Source organism: Miscanthus floridulus, chromosome 2 (assembly GCF_019320115.1).
Source record: "Miscanthus floridulus cultivar M001 chromosome 2, ASM1932011v1, whole genome shotgun sequence".
Taxonomy (NCBI): Eukaryota; Viridiplantae; Streptophyta; class Magnoliopsida; order Poales; family Poaceae; genus Miscanthus; species Miscanthus floridulus.
The window spans coordinates 100707661-100732737 of record NC_089581.1 but is presented as its reverse complement, the minus strand read 5'-3'; the positions used below and the strand labels follow the sequence as shown (position 1 = coordinate 100732737).

Sequence of the window (25077 nt, the reverse complement as noted above, 5' to 3'; positions counted from 1 at the left end):
GAAACAGCTACTGAACAGGTATATACTCCCTAATGCATTACTTAGCTAAGGTTTGAGGTGTCCATTTCTTAGAGCTGGTCTAATCCATGTACAAGTTCCTATGGATGTTAATCAAGAAAGTGCACCTCTATTAAGCCAACTCAGTACCACTATGCTTTCACAGATGCAAGAAGAGGTAAGGAGAAAACACACAACATATGCAAGCAATCATCTATATTTTTATTCATCTTCTTTTGGTGCTATATTGCAGTCTTCACATAGCAGGGAGCATGAGCATCAACCTCTACCTGACAATACCTTCATTACAAACAATAGGCCTGTAGGAAGACATGTGCCGCCTACCACCTTGATAAGCACCAGGAAGAGGAAGAATGCATTCGTAGCATCAAAGAAGAATGCTCCAGCCATAGCAAACAAGAAGGTTCTAGTAGCACCAAAGAAGAAGAAGGCTTAAGAAAGTGAAGTGTTGTAGGCATTATTTTGTATAGCAGAAACTATTAACTGCTAGCTTTTGTATAGCAGAAAAACTACTAGCTTTTGTATAGTACAACATTCTAGTTGCGCTTTTGTATAGCAGAAAGTCCTAACTGCTATCTTTTGTAGTACTAGCTGTAAACTCTGATTGCTAGGCTTCATGGACAACAACTGGAAGCTAGCTTTCATTCTCACAGCATGTCCAAACTACAATTGGATTGACTGATAGTCTCCAGTGTAAGATTACTCAAGTTTTAATGTTTCAGACTGCTCAAGCATGGTTCTAGAATGAAATGTTCAGTTAAGATGAAATGTGTCTTGTTACTTTGATTGTGCTCAGTTAGTTTGATTGACATTGCAGCTTCATCATAACAGAGATGATACACAATACCAAAACACATAATGACATTGATAACATTTTTAAACAATCCTTACATGTCAGTTGCTTCACCTCTTAACAAGTTCAACAAACAACAAGAGAAGCACAAACAAGATGCACAACGACAGCACACACATAGCTTTGGCCAAATTCACTAAATCTTTCACAATTGCTACCAAGTCTCTATGTTTCAGTTGTTCTATCTGATTCAAAGCAGTAGCTAGTGTGTCCCCCATCTTCGGATCAGCACCACCCCAAAAACTAGCTACATTCTTCAACCTTGAGTCCACACCGTCGCCGTGGCTACCACTGTCAGCTTCTCTTGCACGCTTCTCCAGTAGAGCAATATACTCCTCCTTCCAATAGAAACCTGCGCAACCTACGCCATTTGGCTACAAAGTCGCCAGCAATCAGAAACCCCTAAATTGAACAAAAAACCAATAGAAGTTTTACTCACCTTGCGGGTAGGGCAATAGAAAAACACTTGACCTAAGATCCATGTTTGCTTCGATGTCCGTTGGACCATGAGCCTGACCTTGCACTCGGGGCAAAAAATGAGGGGGAGACCCTCTGGACTTAGTGGATCTGAGACCGATGCGTGGGATGTGGCTGCCATTGCGTCTGATTTGAGGGAGAGAGCAAGAGAGCAGTAGCAGCCGGCGACGAGCTCCACGGAGAGACGAAAGGGGATCGGGAATAGAGTGCCCAAGGGCGAGGGAGAGAAGCCAAGGACCTGAGTGCAAAAATACCGGCCCTCATGTGTTGCTCACGTGCGCTGTTGGTGCCTCCAAAGCCAGGTCATTGCCACTGTGTACAACCACGTCGAATTAAAAATAGAAACAAAGGGGTATGGACTACAGATGCATCACTAAAAATATTTATGGACCTAACAAACCACTTTCACAGTTGATAAGTGAAACATGCCTAAAAGTTAATAGACCAATGATGCATTTAACTCTTATTATATTTACAATCAATCCTCCTGACTCTTCATGAGAGTACATTTTACAGGACTCGCCATAGGATATTTTTGAAAATTTTTATTCACTTTTTTGCTAGATTTTGTTTTTGCGAAAATTGAATTTTGCTAGATGATTTCAACAAATCAACGCCCTAAATCATACGGCAGGCCCGGTCATACATGCAACAGCGTGGCGGAGATGGATATTAGGCCCATGGGCCGAGTTTGATCTTGTAGCTGGATGGGCCGCCGCCGCACGCACGTATCGTATTGGCATTGGGCAGTCCGCAGGAAGGCTCCGACTATCGTCTCCCCGTCGCAGCCGTCGGGCTTCTCTTCTCTTCCTTGCACTTGCAGCCGAGTCCAGACCTGTGGAGAGAGATAGATCTACTAGTCGACCGATCCGGATCCTTCCCTTCCGTCTCACGGCAAGTTTCTCTTCTGCCACACCTCCGCCACCGCTAGGGTTTTATTTTGGCATTGCTGTTGCTGGTGGTTGTTACCCTCCTCTCTCTCTGAGTCGTCTCCCTCGCAGCCGCAGTCGCAGTCGCAGTCGCCGTAGCAGATCTTCTCTCAAACCCTACCGACCAACAGCTGCTTGCTCGGGACGGGAACCGGAGTTGGCGTTGCGATGGCGCTGCAGTACGTGGAGGCGCAGCGGCAGGCGCGCCCGGACCTCGCCGACTGGTACGCCTCCCTCGCCGACCTCTACCAGCGGAAGCTATGGCACCAGCTCACCCTCAAGCTCGACCAATTCCTACAGCTCCAGGCCGCACAGGTTCGCTTCCTTTTCATCCTCCTCTCTTTGCCCCGCCGCCTTCCTCATTTTAGGGTTAGTTAAGGCTTGACAGATGGATTACATATGCCTTCGTTCATAAGGCGGATCTCGCACCCACCCCACCTCCTAGACCTCCCATGCTTTAGTAAGTTTTAAGAGTTGTTACTGGATAATTGTTGCCAGCCTAATCATTAGGAGTTGCCTATGTGGGGAAATTGAATACAAGTCTCCAGTATTTGGTCAATTCTTTGTTGCTCGTGGTTCTCAATTCAATTCTGGTGTACTGTGAACTTCACCAGCTTGCGTCTTGGATCGATAAAACTTTATGCATGTTGTTCGAGTATCCTCTCTGCAGCTCCAGTTTGCTTTAGTCAAACATAATTGAATTGGATACAAAAAGTTATAGTATCCTTTCTGCAGCTCCAGTTTGCTTTAGTCAAACATAATTGAATTGGATACAAAAAATTATCTAGGAGTTGTTCTGGTTACCCTCATTTGAATGCTACAATTGATATCTATCACACATATTACATGAATTTCCACTGAACTAAACTTAGATGCTGGATGTATGTGCAATTGCTGAAGAACAATGATGTCGAAGGAAAAGCAGAGCAGGCTGAGTTGCTTCTTTCAATTGTTCATTGCCTTTTTTAATAAACTACCTAACCTAATTATTGATTTCTCATGTACCTATTTGTTTTATCAAGAGTTTCTTTGTCTTCTAGTGGGCATGCTGATCATTCTGGCTGTTTATACGTATTACTTACTCTTGTTGGTGGTTTGACTACCTATGATGATTGAAAGTTCGCCAAATGTATATTGTTCCACGTCATTTCACCTGCTGCAATTTTTGTACCCTTTTGTTTTTTATGATTCTAATGCCACCTTTTCTTCTACAGACCGGAGACACTATCATTCAGCTCTACAACAATTTCATCACCGACTTTGAGACCAAGATTAATCTGCTCAAGCTTGCCCATTTTGCGGTGATAGCTTCTTGCCAGTACCCTGATAAGGATGCTGCAATTACTTTCTTAGAGGGGGTGATCACAAAGCTGCGTGAGACAAGAGAGTCGCGGATTAATGAACCAATTCTCTATGTGAAGATGCAAATTGCAACTATTAATCTTGAGAAAGGAAACCAAAAAGAGTGCAAGAATTTGTTGGAGGATGGGAAAACCACTCTCGATAGTATGACTGATGTTGATCCCACAGTTCATGCTAGCTTTTACTGGATATCATCTCAATACCACAAGGCCCGCCAAGAATTTGCGGAGTTCTATAAGAACGCTCTTCTCTATCTGGCCTACACAACTGTGGAGTCTCTATCTGAGTCATTCAAGCTAGTATGTTTCATCATCAATAACATTTGAACTGTAAAACAAAACTTCAGTTTAAATGTTTGTCTGATTTATTGACTATTTTCTATCTTGTCAGGACTTGGCTTTTGATCTTTCTCTAGCAGCCTTGCTGGGTGATAACATTTACAACTTTGGAGAGTTGTTAGCTCACCCGATTGTAAGTAATTCTTTGGTTGTGCATGACTTCCTCTGTTATCATCCTTAATTTTTTGTGTAATTGTATTTTTTTTATTGTATGATTGTACCCATTCCACTTGCTAACTTCATTAGCTCTTTTGTGGCTTTATAGTAATATATTGGTTGTGCATGACTTCTCTGTTATCATCCATAATTTTTGTGTATTGTAGTTTCCTTTTGATGGTATCCATTCCACTTGCTAATTTATTTAGTTCTTTTATGGCTTTATAGTTATAATTATATTGTACTCAAATATCAGTGGCATAATTATTAAATTATTAGTGTCAAGTGTGCATAAGTTTATGTTTATCTGCACGGTTATTGGTTGGACAATAAAATGTAATACTGATGGACTTACTATAGCCGCTTGTAACGTACCAGTATTTGTCATCAGAGTAATTTAGTTACATTTTCTTTGGTTGACATTGAAGATTGTACAGTAAATCATCTAGACAAAATTAGTTTGGATAGACTATCCTGTTTCAGTGTTAGACAAGCCTTTTAATTAAATCATAACTAGAGTATTTTTTGTGATTTGATACTTCTTTGATCTAAAAGTTAGATTTATATCTGTACCCTTAGATCAATAGTCTTATTGGAACCAAGGTGGAGTGGGTTTATCATATGTTACAAGCATTCAACACCGGCAACCTTGCTCTCTACCAAGAACTTTGCAGGGTTCACAATGCTGCTCTTACCGCACAACCAGCTTTGGTGCAGAATGAGCGGAAGCTGCTTGAGAAAATCAATATTCTTTGTCTGATGGAGATAATCTTTAGGTAATATTTGTGGAATCCTTCTTTTCTAAGGTCACCTCCATTTTCTTTTCCTTTGACATGTTATTTGACTTCATTTTCAGCCGGCCATCTGAAGATAGAACTATTCCATTAAGTGTTATTGCTGAGCGGACTAAACTTTCAATCAGTGACGTGGAATATCTTCTTATGAAGAGCCTCTCGGTAACTTGATTGACATTCTTTTTAGCACAAGATATTATTGTCATGGCCTCCCTTTTCACTTGTGCTGTTCCTTGTTTGTCATCATATTTTCAATGGAAACTTCATTATTTGAATTATCTCATTTCTTGGGAAATCGACTAGTCTTGTCGCCATCACATTGTACTGCACATTTATGAATGCTTTATTGGGATGTTTGTCTATCTCCGCAGACATGTTTGTTGCCTTGTTTTACTACTTTAGTGTTTGTGTCCATTGCAACTATGCTTTCCTTCAAGCCATCGACCGTAGTAATATTTCATTGATAGTTCCCATCTTCTTAGCCTAATGTAAGATAAGAATTTATTAGTTTCACTACTTTGTAAGATAAGCTGTTTTTAGTCTCACTGCTATCAGCTCATTCTTGCACAAGTGGAGCTCTTTTTATTTAGTTGTTGAAGTATCACTGGAGTCTTGGGTTTTGACGTGTTTGTGTTTCCATTGTTTCATTTGACTGCCTTACGTCTGGCAATCCATTTGTAACATTTCTGCTTTGTTTTCAAATGCAGGTTCATCTTATTGAGGGAATAATTGATGAAGTGGACAGTACAGTTCACGTCTCGTGGGTCCAGCCCAGAGTGCTTGGAATTCCACAGGTTAAGGCTTTGCGCGACCGCCTGGATGCCTGGGTTGGAAAGGTCCATACCACATTGCTTTCAGTTGAGGCAGAAACCCCTGATCTTGTTGCTGCGTAATTTCGCAGCTGTTACACTTCCGCGAGAGGCTTGGTCAGCAAGGTCTCATTGCAAAATGAGAGATGCTTTGTGTGACACATGTAGTCATTTTCTGGATAATGAAACCTGCTGCCCTGAGCGTTTGTCTGCCTGTGTCCTACTGATCGGGGCCTGTAATTTCTTTTTTTTATGTCCTCTGGACATGGATGGTTAGAACTTCAAGCAGTGTCACGAAGACGGGACCCAATGGATTGAAAATTTCATACTAGTAGGGTGTTACTGTAGTTTTCCCAGTTGAATTTAATTTGTAACCAAGTTTATACTCTGTTGGACATGGATGCAGGAGAATCTTGCTGGAACTTGAGTTGTGCCTGATGTTTGCATGTTGCATTGCGATAAGTCGTTTGTCATCATTAACCTATTCTTATTCTCTGCCATCGCGTTGTGGTCTCGGATGGCAATGTGACCTTTGTATGTTGCATTGCGATAAGCAGTTGGGTTATTAACTTTATCTGCCGTCGATAAAGCTGTTGGATAGTGCCAACCCATACCTGTATCCGCTAGCTAAAATCTACCAGGGGTTTGAATTCGCTAAAGTTTAGAGATGTCATATCAGATGTCACGTGGGGATGTTACATCGAGTGGTTGGATAGTAATAATAAAATAAATTATAGAAGTCCGCAGTAGTCCAGGAGACAAATTTATTAAACCAAATTAATCCGTCATTAGTATATATTTAATGTAGCACCATATTGTCAAATCATGAACTAATTAAGCTTAAAAATTCAGCTCATAAATTAGTCTCAATCTGTGTATTTAGTTTTGTAATTGGTCTATATTTAATACTCTATGTATGTGTTTAAACATCCGATCTAGTTCACATGACACAGTTTGACACATTTTATTTTAAATACTATTTATTTTATTTTATATTATATTATGATTATTAGTTGATATAAATCTAACCGTATTAAGGTCATGTTCTACAGCACTACTTTTAGCGAACGATCAGTATTTCTATCTTATAACAAATCAGCATAAGCATAAGCATAAGCCAAGTTTGTATTACAATAGTTATAAATTTATGTTAAATTATTTGTTAAACATAAAATTATAAAGTTTGAACCTTAATATGTATGTGTTTTTATAAATTTGATTGGAGGGAGTGTTGGTCTAGCTTCAAACATGTAGAAGGATATTTGGGGCAATTGATTTGCATTTTAATAAAAATACAGAATAAATGGCCCTACATATCTACTCCCTCTATCCCCTTTTCAGAGTCGTTCTGGCACGGGCACGAAGTGTCTAAGTTCATAAATTCATTCATGTATCCGGACACCGGCACCATCCTAGTTCAAAGAATCTTCACTGCACCTCATTGAATGCTAAAACGACACTGAAAACGGGACAGAGGGAGTACTCCTTTGTATTAAAATAACTACACATCTCATTCTTGAGTCGTTATTTTTTTGGTTTGAGAAAACATGTATGTCTAATAAATAATACTAGATTGTGTGAGTTCAGTTTGTCTCTCTTACTAGAAAACCAAATTTTTGCACTCCCTCGACTCTTGAAATTGCTCAATTTATCTTCCTAAGCAGTTTTGCGGTTTTGACTTACATGACACCAGGTCAATTGCCCTAAGTGGTACCACATCAGTACGAGGTAGGTAAATCAACTTTTGTAGTAGTTCAGGGAGATCAATTAGACTTTATAAAAATTATAGAAATATTCTTCAAAAAATATCTCAATACCTTTCTAGAATAAATATGCATTTAAAAATACTAAAAATCTAATTTAATACTAGAAAGTCATCTATGAGGCCAGTTTCATATTTTCTCTAAAATCATGCTCCACCTTTTTGTCCTTGCTTAGAATTATTTAAGTCTAAGAGTGGTCTCCTAAACTTTGAAATGAGGATACGGACCAAGTCAAATCCTTGCAGACCACAGCATGGATCACCTTGCAACCCGCCAAGCAAACAAAAAAAAAACATTTTCTTCAAGAGACATAAACAAAGAATTCCAAATAAAATATGAATTCAAATTCTGATTGCGCATTAACTTTGTAGAAGCACTTCCTTCTTCAAGAGACATCACGATGATGACATGTGAAGGCTCATTGGTCATCAGCAGCAACCAACGTACGACTTCTTAGTCTCCCAAACTGACTTCTGCGACATGGCCGACAAACATCCGGATGGACGTGAGCACTTCCTTGTAGGTTGCCGTCGTCGTAGGTTTACCCACGCACCAGGAGGCATGATCGAGCAGGAAACTAGTTTAGACGGGCTCAATCATGATGAACTTCATGTGTTTCCTAATATAGAGCATGATTTTAGGAAAAATATGAATCTGGCTTCATATTCTTCCAAGTTAAAAACAAATTTTCTAATATTAAATCAGCTTTTTAGTATTTTAAAACCCATATTTATTCTAGATTAAATATTTAGATAATTTTTTGAAAAAAATATTTCATAAATTTTGTATGAGCATGATTTAGGTTTTTTCTAAGTAAAAATAAATATAAATCAGATTTTAGTATTTTTAAATACATATTTATTCCAGATTTTTTTGGTACAGTCTAATTGACCTCCCGGTCCGACTTATCTATCTCGTTGAGTGACATGGCGTCATGTAGGATGGTTGATATGGTCCCACTTTCAAAATCGTTTAGGAGGCAAATCAAGTCTAAAAATTCAGATAGAACTCATAAGAGAGTTGAGAGCAGAACTTTTCCATTTGTAGGACGTGGACGTGGACGTGGACGTGGACGTGGACATGGGCTCAGGCTGGGCCGCACGTTCATGGCTACCGCCAGCTGAAGCCTGAAGGCGAGCTTCATTCAGCGAGCCGACACGCCGCCGCCGTGCGGCAGCCAACCGGCGGCGTTTGAGCGCCGCGCCGTTGCTTGTGTTCCCTACTTCCCTCCCGCGTGTCGTCTGCGCTTGCGATGCTAGCGACGACGCCTCCGTACCCTCTCATTTGCTTCCATGCTCCACGGCGCGCGCAGGAGGACGGCGCCGCTCCCTGCCGCGCTCGCAGCCGCCTTCTTCGCTTCCAAGCCCCAGCCTCAGCCTCCGCCGGAGCTGCCAACGCCGCAGGTCGTCGAAGCCGCCGTCGCTCGCTGCCCCTCAGACGGCCTCACGCTCTCCTTCTTCCTGTGGTGTGCCCGCCGCCCCGACTATTTCCACCCGCCCTCCTCCTTCGACCGCCTCCTCCCCGCCGCCTCCCGCCTCGCCTCCCGCCTCGGCACTGCCAACGAGCTTATCCGCGAGCTCCAGGCCCTCGGCGTGCCCGTCAAGCCCCAGACTTTCCTGCTCCTGCTCAGGCTCTACTGGCGCGGGGGCCTCTACCCTATCGTGCTCGATCTGTTCGATCAAATGCGCCTCTGGGGATTCCAACCCAATGCCTTCGCCTGGAATGTCGTCCTCGACGTCCTGCTCAGGACAGGCCATCTCGACGCAGCGCGACACACGTTGCAGTACTACCCGGCACCCAATTACCTCACCTACGCCATTGTGCTCACTCATCTCTGCAGGGCTGGGGCCTGGTCAGGCGCCCGGAGTTGTTTTATTGAAATGCTACAGCTGGGGTTTCTCCCGAGTGCAGCTTCTCTCACTTCGTTTTTTGCCTGCTGCAGTAAGGCTGGAACTATGTCTGAGCTTCTGCAGCTGCTTTCTTTCGTGCTTGTCTCGGGTTGCAAGCTCACCTCAGCCATGTGGACATGTTTGATCGCTCGTCTGTGTCGTGAGGGGCGACTAGAGGAGGCTTGTAATATGCTGGCAAAGATGGTGGATTCTGGTTGTTCTCCGTCAGTGGTCACCTACACTCCACTTGTCAGAGGATTCTTGCGAGCTGGTAGGCATGAAAAGGCCAGTGAGCTTTTGGGATCAATGATGTCCGCCAGCTGCAGCCCAGACATTGTTTTGTATAATGTTCTGATGGATAGCATGGCAAAGGAGAGAAGATACAATGAGGCCCTGAATATTTACATGCATATTCATGGCAGTCAGATAAAGTCTGATGCATACACTTTATCGACTTTAGCTCGGGTATTACAGTTTTCACAGAATATGGGCCTTCTTCACAGGTTGATTGTACGCTCCGATATCTCTCTTGATCTTGTGGCCTGTAATTCTGTGTTGAGTGCTCTGTGCAAGTCAGGTTTTCCATCTGAAGCCATCCAGTTCCACATTGATAGAATTGAGACGTGCACCAGCCCGGACAGCTACACTCATGTCGGGTTACTGGATAGTTTGTGCCAGTTAGGAAGGGTAAACCATGCAATCGATGTCTACCACAATATCATTGCAAGTGCTCCTGAATCGAATGCCTATGTTCATGCGGCAATCCTCTGTGGCCTTGTTAGACAGGGCCAGAGCCTTGCGGCCTTGAGGATTTTAAGAGAGGCTGTACAGAAAAAATATGCTGTTGATTCTGTGTGCTACACTGTGGTTTTACATGGTCTTTTCTGTGTGCATCTGGTGGAAGAGGCTTTCAGGTTGTTTGACCAGATGAAAAAATCAGGATTAGCACCCAACACTTGTACATACAATGTGATGCTTCGTGGACTTTGTAGGACCAGGGATCTGCATGCTGTCAAGCAGTTGTTAACAGAAATGGAATGTGCTGGTGTTAAAATGGACAGTATATCATTCAACACAGTAGCTGTGCTCCTAATTAAGTCACAGCGCATCGACTCAGCTGTTGCATTGATCAGAGACATGCTAAATCTAGGCATGAAGCCTAGTACCAAAACTTGTTCGTTACTTTCTCAGTCCACTGTCTATAAATCTGTTTTGGTGGATAATACCACTCCCACTGTTGAAAGCGATGGGTCAGACTCGTCCAGTAATTTCCTTGTATGCTCAGCTTCATAGGCCATATTATGTCAACTGAAAAAACATATCTCTCCAACTACAGTTGGTCATGCACAGCTGCATAAACTTAAAATATGCCGTTCTAAGGAATGATGAATCCTCAATGACTTTCTGCATTCAGTAGGTGCTATACTGCCCTAAAAAAAGGTGCTGCACCTCGTTTTTTGTGTTATCCAACAGTAGCTATCATAATTCTTAAATAGTTTATCTCAGAGATTTGAGTTTCTTAAGTGTTCTGCTGTTTTGACACCTGTCTCCTTTTTTTTCTTAAACTTATAGTATCAAGTATTTAATTTAATGTTTATATACAGAATCTGCTTAACTTCAAGCAGCATATGCAGAACAAAACCTTAGGCATGGTGGTGTGGCACATGGTAAATATCCAACAATGACAATACTTTACACCACACAAGAAATAGCTACACAAGAAATAGCTCTAGCCACGTATCTATAGAATCATAAGGTGGATTCATGCTATTGTTATAAATGTAGCTGTTCTTGGAAACTAAAAACAGGAATGAAAACATATACACTAAGTAGTTGATTATGCTATCCATTCATATTCTGCTATGCTCCCTCCGTCCTGAAATACAAGGTATTGAAGGTTCAAAATTTGTCCCAAATTATAAAGTTTCTGGATTGCTCAACCTCATCCATGCATGCATGCCTTTTAAACACATCCATGCATGCCTTTAAGCACCATCTTGCGCAAAATGACTTCTGTGATTGGTATGACATGCATGCATGCATTTTTTAAACTATTTGTTACTAGAAAATTAAGCAAGCTGACAACCAAATTATCTAAGTATTGATTTGCAAGTTAGTCTTTTGCCAGACTTCTTATTGGTCCTAAAATTCCTTAGATACCTTGTATTCAGGACAGAGGGAAGTACTTGCCAAGCCCATGAAGTAAACATACAATTAAATCCTGATTTTGCTTTGTATTAATTACTGATTGTTGTGACTGTTTCTCAATTTAATTTTGATCATCCAAGGTACACCGTCCATTACTATTGTTTCAGTGCTTCAGGTGAAAATGATTCAGTAAACCTATCTAAACTGTTATACTTTGCACTATTATTATATAGAAGGAATCCATTAATTAATTACTTGGGAAGTGAAGTCAAATACCACAGCTAGTTTAGGCAGCTGGCCTTGTCTAGGTGGTGTATATTAAACTGCAGTTCTTGAGTTGGTTGATTCTACAATGAGATTTTAGAAGTCAGCTTAGTTCAGGTTAATTCTTGCTGAAATACTGACTCTGTAATAACGAATTGAACCTGTGTTCTCTTATCTTTGCCAGAGTATTTTGTCTCTGGTTTATTGGTTCATGATTCAAATAGTAATTGGATGTAGCTGTTGCTGATTCTTTGGTTTCACACTGATTCAGGTTGGTGGACATACTGCAGTGAAAAAGATTCATCTGGACAATATTACCTTGTGCAGGAAATAAAGTGGCCTGGTACTATAAATATTGGATCTTTCAGTGGACTGCAGTCTAGATTAAGGGGTTCATACACTTGAAATGATTTTGCAACATGGCCTTTCACTTGATCTGAGAGAATGTGCAGGTATGCTTTAGATATCTCACGGCTTTCACTGAAGAACTGTAACCTTGAAATAGTTTGCTATTAATGTTTTCTTGAGAATGTGGCAAACACTTTGCCTCAGTAGAGAACAACGATCAGCATTGTATGCGAGGGTAAGGCTTGCCACTGACACCCCTTCCTCCCCAGACCCCCGCACACACAGACGGAGCTCTCTGCTGGGTATGCCCTTTTTTTCAAATGACTGCTACTAGTTAATTGCTTAGTTTATGCCTCAATCGCTCTATTTAAAAACCACAGATATGACCGCAGATTGGGAAAACTTTTAAAAGTAGCATTATAAACATGCTAACAACATATTACACCTTTTAAGGCAATGATTCAAATGAGTGCGAGCTCTAAAGAAATAAAAAGAAAGAAAGAATCAAAACAGTGGTTCCACCTTTTAATGTGCTTGCTACAATAGATATATCCTATGTCCTTCACTTTGTAATGAAACTGAGCTGCACAGTAACCTGTTGTCTAAACCACAGGGCATTCTTTTGGTATGCTGCAAAACCTGAATTTCTTGTTGCTTCCTGTAATTTTTCTGACCCATCCAGTAAGACCTATAGGTTTGAACATACTGGATCAAGGGAAAGAAAATGACCCACCGAATTGCGAGTTGGCAGCTTGTGATGGAGGTTTGATTGCAATCCAGAGCAATGAGATGGTGATGGAGACGAGTCCAGACCAGACATACACAATAGTGGGTGTCCTTCCTCTCCTTCCCATGAGCCCCTTTGCAAATGGATACAAATGAGCTAGCACCCAAAAGCTGAAAAACACTCCCCCAAGCAGCTTGCTCCATTGTGGGATTGTGCTGTAAATCGTCCGGCTGAAGCCAACAGCAATGGCAACAAGGTTGATCATGATGATGGTGAGCGGTGGTATCATTAATGATGTCCATTTCACTATGTACAGTTCTGCAAATTCATCATCTACATCATCACCCACTTGTTTTGAAGTGAGTGTAAATGAGATCTCAATCCCTGCAATCACTTTTAGAAGACCCTGCAGCACAGCAGCCAGGTGGGCACTAGTTCCACCAATGAGCCAGAATTGTTCATTTCGCCACCACTCCTCAAGAGCAATGCCAGACCACTTGATCTCCAACATGGCCAAGAGGCAAAGAGTGATGGTGATGATAAGTAGGTATGTCAGGAAGGTAACGTTGAGCGTTTGCACAATGAACTGTCCTGAGAAGAGGGAGAGTGCTGGAAGGAAACAGTAGACAATGAGGAAGATGGATGTGAAGGGATAGATACCAACATTAAGGTATGCAATCCTTTGGAGCACCTGTTCACGTATAGAAAATTTGTCATTCTTTCAGATGAAAAAATCTGCATTACATTAATCAGGGATAACAATACTTGAGAGGCAAATAGTGCAAACCTTCATCTTGGAGCTGGCAAACAATGCATTGTTGCGGGAGAAGAAGATTTCAACCGAACCAGTGGCCCATCGAAGCACCTGGTGAAGCCGATCGGTAAGGTTGATAGGAGCAGTGCCACGGAAGGCATCACGCTGTGTGACACAGTATACTGACTTCCATCCACGATTGTGCATGCGATACCCTGTCACAACATCCTCAGTGACAGACCCATAGATCCACCCCACCCGTATGCCCCATTCTGTCTTCTCCTCATACCAACATGAGATCACACTGATTGCTTCTGCTACAATGGATGCATCTAGCATTTCACGAGGGATTGTTAGAGCACCAGGTGGACGCCCATTCTTCACAGATGGATGGTCAGCCAAGGGTCTACCCTGGAACTCTGCTACTGGAATGGAGTCAATTAGAAAGTTTGAGTTTCCAAACTTCTTTGGGAATGTTGCAAGGTTCATGCTGTCTCCATCAAAATCACCCATGCGAAGAGCCATGGTCTCCTCGGGGTTAGCATTGGAAGCTGATGCCTTACGGCGGCGTGGGAGACAGCAACTACAGAATCCTGGGCTGTGATCCTTGGAACGAGGTGGGTCAAAGCCATAAAGGGCAATTCGACGGAAGAGGCATCCAGTACCAACGTACACTGGTCCTTGAAGACCATCAAGTGCACGCATATTGACATCAAAGAAAACTGTATTGTGATTGGCATAACGATCAGAAGGGTCGATACCTTCAAATCGCTGTGGGAACTGCACATAGCAGAGGCGGTCACCGCCACGGTCCATCATGAAACACATGCCCTCCCTTAAGGCCTTTGAGTTGTAGATATAGTGATCACAGTCCAGATTAAGAATGAATGGACCATTGGACATGATTGCTGATGCACGGACTAATGCATTCATAGCACCTGCTTTCTTATTGTGATCATATCCTGGGCGCTTCTCTCTTGACACATACACCAGCATTGGAAGCCGTGTATCCACTCCTGCAAAGTCAAGAGGTGTCTTTTCATTGATGTTCCCGTACATCGGCATGTCACTTGGTGGTTTCAGCATAACCTGAGGCACAGAAGAATGCATATGTTAGTACAGTTCGAGACCAGATACATGATTGAGATAGATGGTGGTGAATGGTGATACATGATTGAGATAGAAGTGGCACCTGTATGATTCCTGCGTGATCGCCTCGAGCATGATCCTGTGAAGGTTGGAGCCAGGTACCGGGCCAGTGAGTGCCATCAGCCATCCATGTTGCCTTGGGAATCTTCACTGGCTCAAACGGTTCACCACCACCACCCTTCATTTTTTCCCTCTGAAGATTCATTGCCTGGATCTCTTCACGGGCATGGTATGCATCAGAGCGGCGGCGGATGGCATCTGGCAAGCCATTAACACGGACCTTGAACTCGTCATATTCACGCTTAATGCGCCTTCTGTCCTTGACAAAGTCTGGCTTCACCTTGTTCTTGAAGGGATCTCTCTTGAGGTTGAAGTAGCTGTCAGGGTTCCTGGGTTCAATATCATGCTTCCTGCAGAATGGCACCCAAAGATTGGCAAAGCTCGCTGCTTCAGCCATTGCTTCGAAGGTGAGCAGTGCCCCTCCATCATCTGACAGATAACATGCAAGCTTCTCAACAGGGTAGTCAGCCGCGAGAATGGAGAGAATTGTGTTTGCAGTGACCAGGACTGGTTCCTTCTCTGGATCAGCAGTTGACACAAAGATGTCAATTCCAGGGAGATCGGATTTGCCTGTTGGATTGTTAGGTGTGGGCATCTCAAACTTTTCCTTGAGCACAGAGAGGTCTGTTGCACGGTTGATGGGGCACAGCTTTGGAAGCTGGTCCAGTACCCATGAGAAAGCAAACCAGAGCTCGCAGACAATTGACATTCCCCAGAGCCAGATAGCATCCTCATTTTGGTGCTTGATACGCCACATGAGGAAGAAGGCCAGTGCGACCAATCGGATCAGGACGAGGAGCCTGGATGGGAGGAACAAAATGTGAACAGCAAGACGAAGGAGACGGCACATGAAAGTGGCAATGTAGCAGAGCACAAATCACTATTTTTTCTCAAAGTTATTTTAGTATTACCATAGGTGCATAGTATTAAAGTAGAAATAACTACTAGTTTATTTTCGGCGTGACGTGGGTGCAAAGGTTTCATGCAAAATGGCTCAGCTGTTCCCTTCTTTTTCTTCTTCTTTTTTGACCATGGTGGATTTGCATGCTACAGCACTTGCACTGTTCTATTTCTTAGTTAAGATAATAATTTATTGGTAACCATGTATTTATGTATGGTACGCTGCATTGTTTCAGGTAAAGAAAACAGTTGGCTTTTGCGAGTAAGGTAAATGCATGACTGATTGATGAAGTTGAAGACGGAACCTGTAAGGACTGATGACGGCAGCTGGAATCCTGAGCTTGCGGGTCAGCGGGCGCCACGGTTTGGTCAAGAGCTCCTTGGGGTGCCCAGGTCGAGCTGGGGCGCCGCAGTCGGTGTCGTCGTCTGTGCCATCCTGGGGCCAGATGGCGTTACCATAGCCATAGGTGCCCTTGGTCTCGAAGAGCCAGCGGTTATGATCGAACTCGCCGGACTGGTTGACGTTGGTCTGCTTGACCAGCGACAGGCGCCTCTCCATCTTGTGGCCGTTGGTGCCCGCAGGCCCGTGGGGCAGCGAGAGCGCCCGCGTGGCCTCGGCCGCGCCGGCGGCGGCAAGGTCCTCCCACTCGGTGTTCTTGTAAGGCTCCTTGCAACCTGGGCAGGCGCCGCCGCCGTCCTTGACGGCGTCGGTGAAGCAGTCGACGCAGATCCTGAAGTCGCACTCGCAGGGGAGGACATCGTCGCCGCGGGCGTCGCGCATGGACCTGGCGTCGCACCCGTCGACCATGCACGCGCTGGGTCCCTTGCGGTGCCCGGCGGCTGCGTCGTCGGGCTTGTTGTCCATGACGTGCGCGCGGGTGACGCTGTTGAAGCCGCCGGTGAAGAGCGAGCCGCAGACGTAGCGCTCCTCGGCCCTGGCCGCGCCGTCGTCGTCGTCGTCCATGGGCTGGTTGTCGGGCGTCATGGGGATGTGGACGTGATAGTCCTGGAAGTCGACGCTGCTGATCTCCGAGTCGAGGTCGTCGCGCGAGTAGCTGATGAAGCGCCCAGAGTCGGTCCGGCGGCCGAAGACGACCGTGGGCGCCGACGTGGGCGCGGTGGGCGACTTGCTGCCGGCGCCCTGCGGCGGCATGCGGCTGGAGCCGTTGTTCTTGAGGATCCCCTTGGACGCCATGGCGGCGTCGGTACTCGTTTAAATTGCCCTGGTCCTGCTGGTCTTGTTTTCAAAGTTCAAAATGGTTGTGCTCTGGCTGCTGTTATGGCGATCGGCAGAGTCCGGTTTTGCCGATGGAAACTTTTGGCGTGAGCAATAGCCGTAGCAAGGCGAAACAGGCATGCGATAAATCAAATGATGGAATTTACAAGGAAAAGGAAAGTGGCGAAGAATATGGACATGATGCCAAGTTGGTATGCATGCTAGCTGTGAGATAGAAAGCATGAATATTCATTCAAAAAAGAAAGAAAGCATGAGTGCAGCAGCAGATCAGTTCGAAATGGCAACTAGGATAGCCGATATTAGTGGCTTGTATTTCTGAATCTGTTTTTTTTTTTGCATAATAAATAAACAAATAAATATAAAAAAGAGAGAATGAAATGGTGAGTGATATGATCGATCGATCACCTTTTGTTCATCATCTGACTTGGGCGAGAGAAGACGCCGCCTTCACTCCAGACGAGACAGACGAGTAATCGGGAGTGTTTGGTTGTAGCAAGTCGAGAGAGGCCAAGTCCAAGAGGAGGATGAAAACGGAAGGAAGCAAAATGGACCTGGGATTGGGATGGCGCCCATGGAAACGCCAGCTGCCCTGGCATGGTTATTTGAATGCTCGGAGATTGGTGGTCTGGCAGGGGGAGGACGCCGGCCGGGAAGGGGGAGAAGAGGAAGCGGGGTGGGGGCGCGCGAACGCGCGCCAAATCAACGACCCACGTCGGTGCTCTGCTGCCTGCCATGTGGGGTCCTACCTAACCGATTCAGCTCCAGTCTGAATGTGTTGTTTAGCTCGGGTTCGGACTTCAAATTCCTCCATTCGTGGGATTCATAGGATTGGGAATTTGGGCCGGCAGCAACTACTACTTCTTTAATCTTTATTATGCACTACTACTACTATGGTCATGTTCGTTTCATCGTATCAGCCATGATACAGTATTTTTTTCTCACAACAAAACAGTATCAGCCGGCTTATAAACCACATAAACGATCATGCGAACAAGGCGATAGTATTTCAACGGTTTTTTGTTTAACCATTTTCAAACTCCATCAGTTGGACCGCATGCTGTATCAAACTCCATCGGTGCTCTCAAGGCATGTTTCTTCTGACTTCTGAACTTGTTTGAAGGCTTCTGGATTTTTTTAAGGATTAAGTCCATTTTTGGCCCCTCAACTATTGTGTCGGTCTAATTTTAACCCTCAACTACAAAACCGTCTAATACCGGTACCCCAACTGTTAAAACCGTTCACTTTTAGCACCTGAGCGGGAGCAAGGCTGTTTTGACCGACGTTGAGCGGTTTTGACACGTAGCCTCCATCTCAGTGACATGTGGGGCCCACGCGTCATCCTCACGGCCATGGCTCGCCGGCAACCGGCCAGCTGTGCTACTCGCGCGTCACGGCGTCGTGCTGCTCGAGCGTCGTCGCCCTGCTCACGTGCCGCCGCTGCAACTTGGCATCCACGCCTCGGCGTGGACGTGGGCACGTCTGGCTCATCGCTGCTCAGCGCCTTGTCTCGGGCATGAAGAAGCTCTAGCCCCGGCCCATCCACTCGGCAAGGACATGGAGCCGGAGCATGCGCTGCCGCGTGCGGTCGACGAACTTGAGCAGGTCGATCTTCTTCTCGGTGTCCGACCTTAGCCGCACGACCTCCTTCCCTTGCGCCTCCGCTTCCGCCTCGGCCCGCGACCTCTCCACGAGCTCCCGCAGCGCCAGGTACGACTCCTCGGCCGCGAGCTGGACCATCGCGCCCAGCTCCACGGTCTGCTGCCCCAACTCCACCGCCATGGCCTCGGCCCCTTAGCTTAACCTTCCTGCCGCTATCAGGACGCCAACACAACTAGCTAGACGGATTGAGATGTCTTTATCGTAGAGGGAGATTCGTGTTCCTCAGGGCGGAGGGATCAACCCATCCAGGCAGACCAGGCTACCTCACCGACGAGCAAGGGAACAATCAGTCCAAGTTCGGGTCATCAGGTGGATCTCCGCTCCTGGTGGTGAAGGGTGGAGGCGAAGACGACGGCGACAGCAAAAGGAGGGTAGTTGAAGTAGCGGCAAAAAGAAAGGTGTCTTCGAGGTAGCGAGGGCGGCGGAGAGCGCAGTTGCAGCGAAAGTTTGAGAGCGGCAAGGCATGACGAGGCCGCTCAGCCTGTCCGTACAGGCAGGTTGCCGCGAACACTTCCGGGTTCCGGCCTCTGCCTGCGCCCGATGACACGGCGTCCGTTCGTCCATCCATCCGTCATCCACACTCGCGGGCTACGGGTAGGACTAGGACTGTGAAAGGATCAAGATGCCTAAGAGGAGGAGTGAATTGGGCTAATTCTAAATTTCTTCGCAATAAACAAGTCATACGGTTAGCCCAATTAACCCCTTGTGCCTAGAAAAGTGTTTCTATTAATCTAATGCACAAATGACTTGCAACCTATGTTCCAAACTTACTCTAGCATGACAATTCTATAAATGTAAAAACAAGTATTGAATTGGTCAAAGTAAATGCTCAAAGTAAATAGAGAGAGAGGAACACGGCGATGTTTTGCCGAGGTATCGGAGAGTCGCCACTCCCCACTAGTCCTCGTCGGAGCACCCGCGCAAGGGTGTAACTCCCCCTTGATCCGCGCAAGGATCAAGTGCTCTCTACGGGTTGATTCTTCGACACTCCGTCGCGGTGAATCACCCACAACCGCTCACAACTTGAGTTGGGTCACCCACAAGCTCCGTCGGGTGATCACCAAGCTCTCAATCACCACCAAGCCATCTAGGTGATGGCGATCACCAAGAGTAACAAGCACGAACTCTCACTTGACCACGCGAAGCCTAATGAGAATGGTGGATGCACACTTTGCTACTCTTGATTCACTAATGAGGCTACTCTCTTGGATTCTCAAATCTCAATCACCTCACTAGGACCATGCTCTTCTTAGCACTCACAAACGTGTTTCTCAGCTGTTGGAATGAGCAAAAGTGACTCCACACACGAGTGAAGCTTCTATTTATAACAAGGGCTGAAAAACAAACCGTTATGTGCCTCTGCGGGGTGACCGAACGCTCCGGTCATGTTGACCGGACGCTCCGGTCAGTTCAACCTGCACACCAGTGTTTAAGTGTTGACCGGACGCTGGCAGCGTCCGATCATCACTGACCGGACGCGTCCGGTCGCATTTAACCCTCACTAGAACCTTACTGTACTCGACCGGACGCTGACCCCCCAGGGTCCGATCGTAGATTTTCTCTTCTGGAACCTTACTGGAGTCGACCGGACGCTGGCCCTCAGCGTCCGGTCACTGACCTCTCAGCGTCCGGTCGCGCCAGACACAATCTCCTTGATCAAATGAACTGACCGGACCCTGTAGCCAGCGTCCGGTCAGCATTTGACCCTCCATTCACTTCCAACTCTCGATCATATGTGAATGAAGTTTGCTCCATAGGATCATAGGGCTGTTGTGGAGCTACCTAGTGCTAGTTTTGACAAGTGTGCACCACACCTAACTCACTAGACTCATCTAGGTCAAGCTACCCATCCATACCCCCCTTAATAGTACGGCCAAAGGAAAAATAAAGTCCTAAACTACTCTAAGTGTCTCTCCAACTCCAATCGACACTTAGAACTAGTCATCCTTAACCTTGTCGTCCATCCTTTGAAAACCGAAAAGATTTCCATCGTAGGGGCATGACCACCTTGATTGCCCAATTGATCTCCATTACTATGACCTAACTTAATTGCCTCTGCAAAACACACGTTAGTCATAGTGATCTTGTATTGTCATTAATCACCGAAACCCAACTAGGGGCCTAGATGCTTTCAATCTCCCCCTTTTTGGTGATTGATGACAATACCACCTCGAGTATATGAAAGAGTTGAGGTTTTTAACATGCTTGGATCATATAAGCTTTTGTCAATAAGAACAAAAGGTTAGGCAAGCTTATATGAACCAAGCCAACATGATGTACTCAAAAAATATGAAATAAGCATGAGTACAAGTGGTGAAGCTCATTTGCATCGGAGTAAAGCACGGAAGCAAAAGCAAATGAGCATGATATGACATATAAAGGAATTCAAAGTAGAGAGCACACATGTCATATATCACAATCACGTAGAGCACACATGTCATATATCACAATCACATAGATATCACTATCACATAGATATAATAGTATGCATGAAGGTAAACACACGAATGCATAATAGTAATAGTGGATCACACAAATAAAACTCCAAATGTATATAATAGACTAATAGCTAACTAGTCTCCCCCTAAAAGTCGTTCCCCCTAAGTCTACATACTCGAACCCTCTCCCCCTTTGGCGTCAAACACCAAAACCTAAGGGTCGGTCGACGGGGCTGCAGCGGACGAGCCGGGCGCTGAGGTACGAGGAGCAAGCTGGAACTGGGCGCCATCATCATCTGACCCTGAGCTCTGTACTGACTGACCCTCTATGGCTGGAAGCATCGCTGAAGCGGTCTGGGTCTGAGCTGGGGCAGGTGCAGCCTGTGATGCTGCTGGTATGTCTGTCGTAGGATCTGAAGATGCGACAGAAGAAGGGAGCCTCTGAGTAGTCACGGCGACGGGAGCTGCTATAAAAGGACCTAGGGCATGCATATGTGGCGGTGTAGGCATCCTTGTCAACTCGCTAAAAGATGCTCCAAGACTTCTGGAGACTGACGTGTCAAGCACAAATAGCGAGGATGACTGATTCGGTGTGAAGCCCGTCTGAAATGGTGTGAATTGCGGGGCTACCACTGGCGAGGATAACCACTGGGACACCTGTACTGTCGGTGAAGCAAACGGCTCTGGTGGCTGTCCCTGACTCTGAAGCCCACTGGGCTGTATCGCTAGAGTCATCGAAGTGGTACCATGCTGACCAAGCTGGGGCGAAGGCTGTGGCGGTGGAGCCCCAATGGCTGTCACTACATGCTGCATGAAACCAAGAAGCTGCTGCTGCATGAGTAACTGCTGCTGATGCATGGCCTGCTGCTGCTAGATAGCCTGCTGCTACTGCTGGATGGCCTGCTGCTACCTCTGAAACTCGTCCTGACGAGTCTGGAACTGTGCGAACATAGCAGCAGTCTCCTGAGCCTGTCTAGCCTAGTCCTGTCTCATCCGCTCTAGTATAGCTAGCAAGCAGGATCCGTCTGTGAGGCAGGTGGAGCTGAGCTGGAACTGTCGGCCTCTGCATCAGGGTACTTGCACTTCTTTGATGCAACTTTCTTCGTTACCTTGCCTTTAGGATTTGTAGGCAGGCGAGGCGGAGGCCTCGATCATCATCTCCTGGACCACCACCAACATTCTTGGTGCGAGCCATCTGATCTGACTAGAACCACTACCGCTAACAAGATCAACTGTCCACTAACACTTTCTAGGCTTGGCCTCGATCCGTACTCGCGAGCTTGGCCCGAGTTGACTAACAACTGCCACACGATCTCAACGGCACCGACTCGCTGCACGATAGAATAGATAGATATACAGTAAATACAATGTACCTAATAGATGCGAAACCCTAGGAAGCAAGCAATGTGGATACGAAATTGAAACGCGGGCATGCTACCTGACGAACCGGCGATCCGAAAAGAAGAGAAGTGACTCGCGGGGAACCACCGAATCGATTAGGGTTAGGGTCCCGACTCGACGGAGATCGGCGACACAATGTGAGTTGTCAGTGAGGATTTGCAGTGGATGCACTGTCACGGAGCGATGGCGCTGCCCTAGGGTTCAGGCAATGCTGGAGCAGGGGCACGGTGGAGGGCGGCGCTGGTGAGGAGCTTGGCGCGGTGAGGCAGCTTGCTGTGGTGGCGGTGCCGCGCGAGCTGGCGGCTAAGGCACGATGCGTGCAGTGGCGCTTAGGCGGAGCTGGCGGCGGCGCTAGGCACGGGAGAAAAGGATCAAGATGCCCATGAGGGGGAGTGAATTGGGCTAATTCTAAATTTCTTCGCAATAAACAAGTCCTACGGTTAGCCTAATTAACCCCTTATGCCTAGAAAAGTGTTTCTATTAATCTAACGCACAAAGGACTTGCAACCTATGTTCTAAACTTACTCTAGCATGGCAATTCTATGAATGTAAAAACAAGTATTGAATTGCTCAAAGTAAATGCTCAAAGTAAATAGAGAGAGAGGAACGAGACGATGTTTTGCCAAGGTATTGGAGAGTCGCCACTCCCCACTAGTCCTAGTTGGAGCACTCACGCAAGGATATAGCTCCCCCTTGATCCGTGTAAGGATCAAGTGCTTTCTACGGGTTGATTCTTCGACACTCCGTCACGGTGAATCACCCACAACCACTCACAACTTAAGTTGGGTTACCCACAAGCTCCGCCGGGTGATCACCAAGCTCCCAATCACCACCAAGCCGTCTAGGTGATGGCGATCATCAAGAGTAACAAGCACGAACTCTCACTTGACCACGCGAAGCCTAATGAGAACGGTGGATGCACACTTTGCTACTCTTGATTCACTAATGAGGCTACTGTCTTGGATTCTCAAATCTCAATCACCTCACTAAGACCTTGCTCTTCTTGGCACTCACAAACGTGTTTCTCAGCTGTTGGAATGTGCAAAAGTGACTCTACACACGAGTGGAGCTTCTATTTATAACAAGGGCTGAAAAATGAACCGTTATGTGCCTCTGCGGGATGACCGGACGCTCCGGTCATGTTGACCGGATGCTCCGGTCTGTTCAACCCGCACACCAATATTTAAGTGTTGACCGGACGCTGGCAACGTCCGATCATCACTGACCGGACGCGTCCGGTCGCATTTAACCCTCACTGGAACCTTACTGTACTCGACCGGACGCTGAATCCCTAGGGTCCGGTCAGTACTGACCGGACGCGTCCGGTCGTAGATTTTCTCTTCTGGAACCTTACTGGAGTCGACCGGATGCTGGCCCTCAGCGTCCGGTCACTCGACCACTCAGAGTCCGGTCGCGCCAGACGCAATCTCCTTGATCAAATGAACTGACCGGACCCTGCAGCCAGCGTCCGGTCCGACCGGAGCCAGCGTCCGGTCAGCATTTGACCCTCCATTCACTTCCAACTCTCGATCATATGTGAATAAAGTTTGCTCCATGGGATCATAGGGCTGTTGTGAAGCTACCTAGTGCTAGTTTTGACAAGTGTGCACCACACCTAACTCACTAGACTCATCTAGGTCAAGCTACCCGTCCATACCCCCCTTAATAGTACGGCCAAAGGAAAAACAAAGTCCTAAACTACTCTAAGTGTCTCTCCAACTCCAATCGACACTTAGAACTAGTCATCCTTAACCTTGTCGTCCATCCTTTGAAAACCGAAATGATTTCCATCGTAGGGGCATGACCACCTTGATTGCCCAATTGATCTTCATTACTATGACCTAACTTAATTGCCTCTACAAAACACACGTTAGTCATAGCGATCTTGTATTGCCATTAATCACCGAAACCCAACTAGGGGCCTAGATGCTTTCAGACCGCAAGCTCTCCTCGGCCGCTGCCGCAAGGAGCCAGCGCGGCCAGCGCCTTTTGGGACGGCAGCGGCACTGCTCGGTGCAGCACGGGTGCAACACCAGCATGGCGACGACACAACACCACGACGACCCCGGGACCGCCGAGAGGAGTGGAGGCCAGCGCCGCCGCGTCACTCGCGCCGGGACCGCCTGCCGCGCAAGGGTCAGCGCCCACGCCCGCGCCCGCGAGAGGAGTGGAGGCCAGCACCGCCGTGTCGAAGGGAGCAGCGCCAGCCTCGCCGCGCGCGGAGAGAGGACGCGTCGGGGGAGTGATCGTGAGGATGGAGAGGGAGGAGTTGAGTCGATGACGCGTGGGCCCCACATGTCACTGAGATGGAGGTTGCGTGTCAAAACCGCTCCACGTTGGACAAAACAGCCTCATCCGCGCCCAGGTGTTAAAAGTGAATGGTTTTGACAGTTGGGGTACCGGTATTAGACGGTTTTGTAGTTGAGGGGTTAAAATTAGACCGACACAATAGTTGAGGAGCCAAAAGCGGACTTAATCCTTTTTTTTAAATGATGTTTTTTTAATTAGCCCCTGGTTTTATACCTGACTGAAATAGTTGTGTTGTGCCATGCACGATGATGAAACCAATGGTCCAAAGTCAGACGCTAATAAGGCCGGCTCGCT

At 46.2% G+C, this 25077-nt stretch overlaps 3 protein-coding genes across 4 annotated transcripts; 2 read left to right on the top strand and 1 right to left on the bottom strand.

Annotated features, from left to right (window-relative positions):
• Positions 1 to 2129: 2129 nt before the first annotated feature.
• On the top strand, positions 2130 to 6216 carry LOC136539263 (26S proteasome non-ATPase regulatory subunit 13 homolog B-like). 2 transcript variants are annotated; one of them, XM_066531200.1, is made up of 7 exons: positions 2130 to 2242; positions 2356 to 2592; positions 3492 to 3938; positions 4030 to 4110; positions 4713 to 4909; positions 4990 to 5089; positions 5635 to 6216. In XM_066531200.1, the coding sequence occupies exons 2-7, from the start codon at positions 2446 to 2448 to the stop codon at positions 5818 to 5820; spliced, it is 1158 nt and encodes a 385-aa protein (XP_066387297.1). In that variant the 5' UTR covers positions 2130 to 2242; positions 2356 to 2445; the 3' UTR covers positions 5821 to 6216. The 2 variants fall into 2 exon arrangements, with proteins under 2 accessions (XP_066387297.1, XP_066387296.1); XM_066531199.1 differs by having other exon boundaries at positions 2139 to 2242; positions 2350 to 2592.
• Positions 6217 to 8594: 2378 nt separating this feature from the next.
• LOC136527193 (putative pentatricopeptide repeat-containing protein At1g16830) lies at positions 8595 to 16112 on the top strand. The gene is made up of 3 exons (XM_066519820.1): positions 8595 to 10828; positions 12072 to 12252; positions 15975 to 16112. The coding sequence occupies exon 1, from the start codon at positions 8792 to 8794 to the stop codon at positions 10679 to 10681; it is 1890 nt and encodes a 629-aa protein (XP_066375917.1). The 5' UTR covers positions 8595 to 8791; the 3' UTR covers positions 10682 to 10828; positions 12072 to 12252; positions 15975 to 16112.
• LOC136527202 (cellulose synthase-like protein D1) lies at positions 12636 to 17940 on the bottom strand. The gene is made up of 4 exons (XM_066519828.1): positions 16044 to 17940; positions 14822 to 15638; positions 13663 to 14718; positions 12636 to 13566 (listed from the first exon to the last, which is right to left on the bottom strand). Exons 1-4 carry the CDS (start codon positions 16931 to 16933, stop codon positions 12859 to 12861), a joined length of 3471 nt encoding a protein of 1156 aa, XP_066375925.1. The 5' UTR covers positions 16934 to 17940; the 3' UTR covers positions 12636 to 12858.
• Positions 17941 to 25077: the final 7137 nt, after the last annotated feature.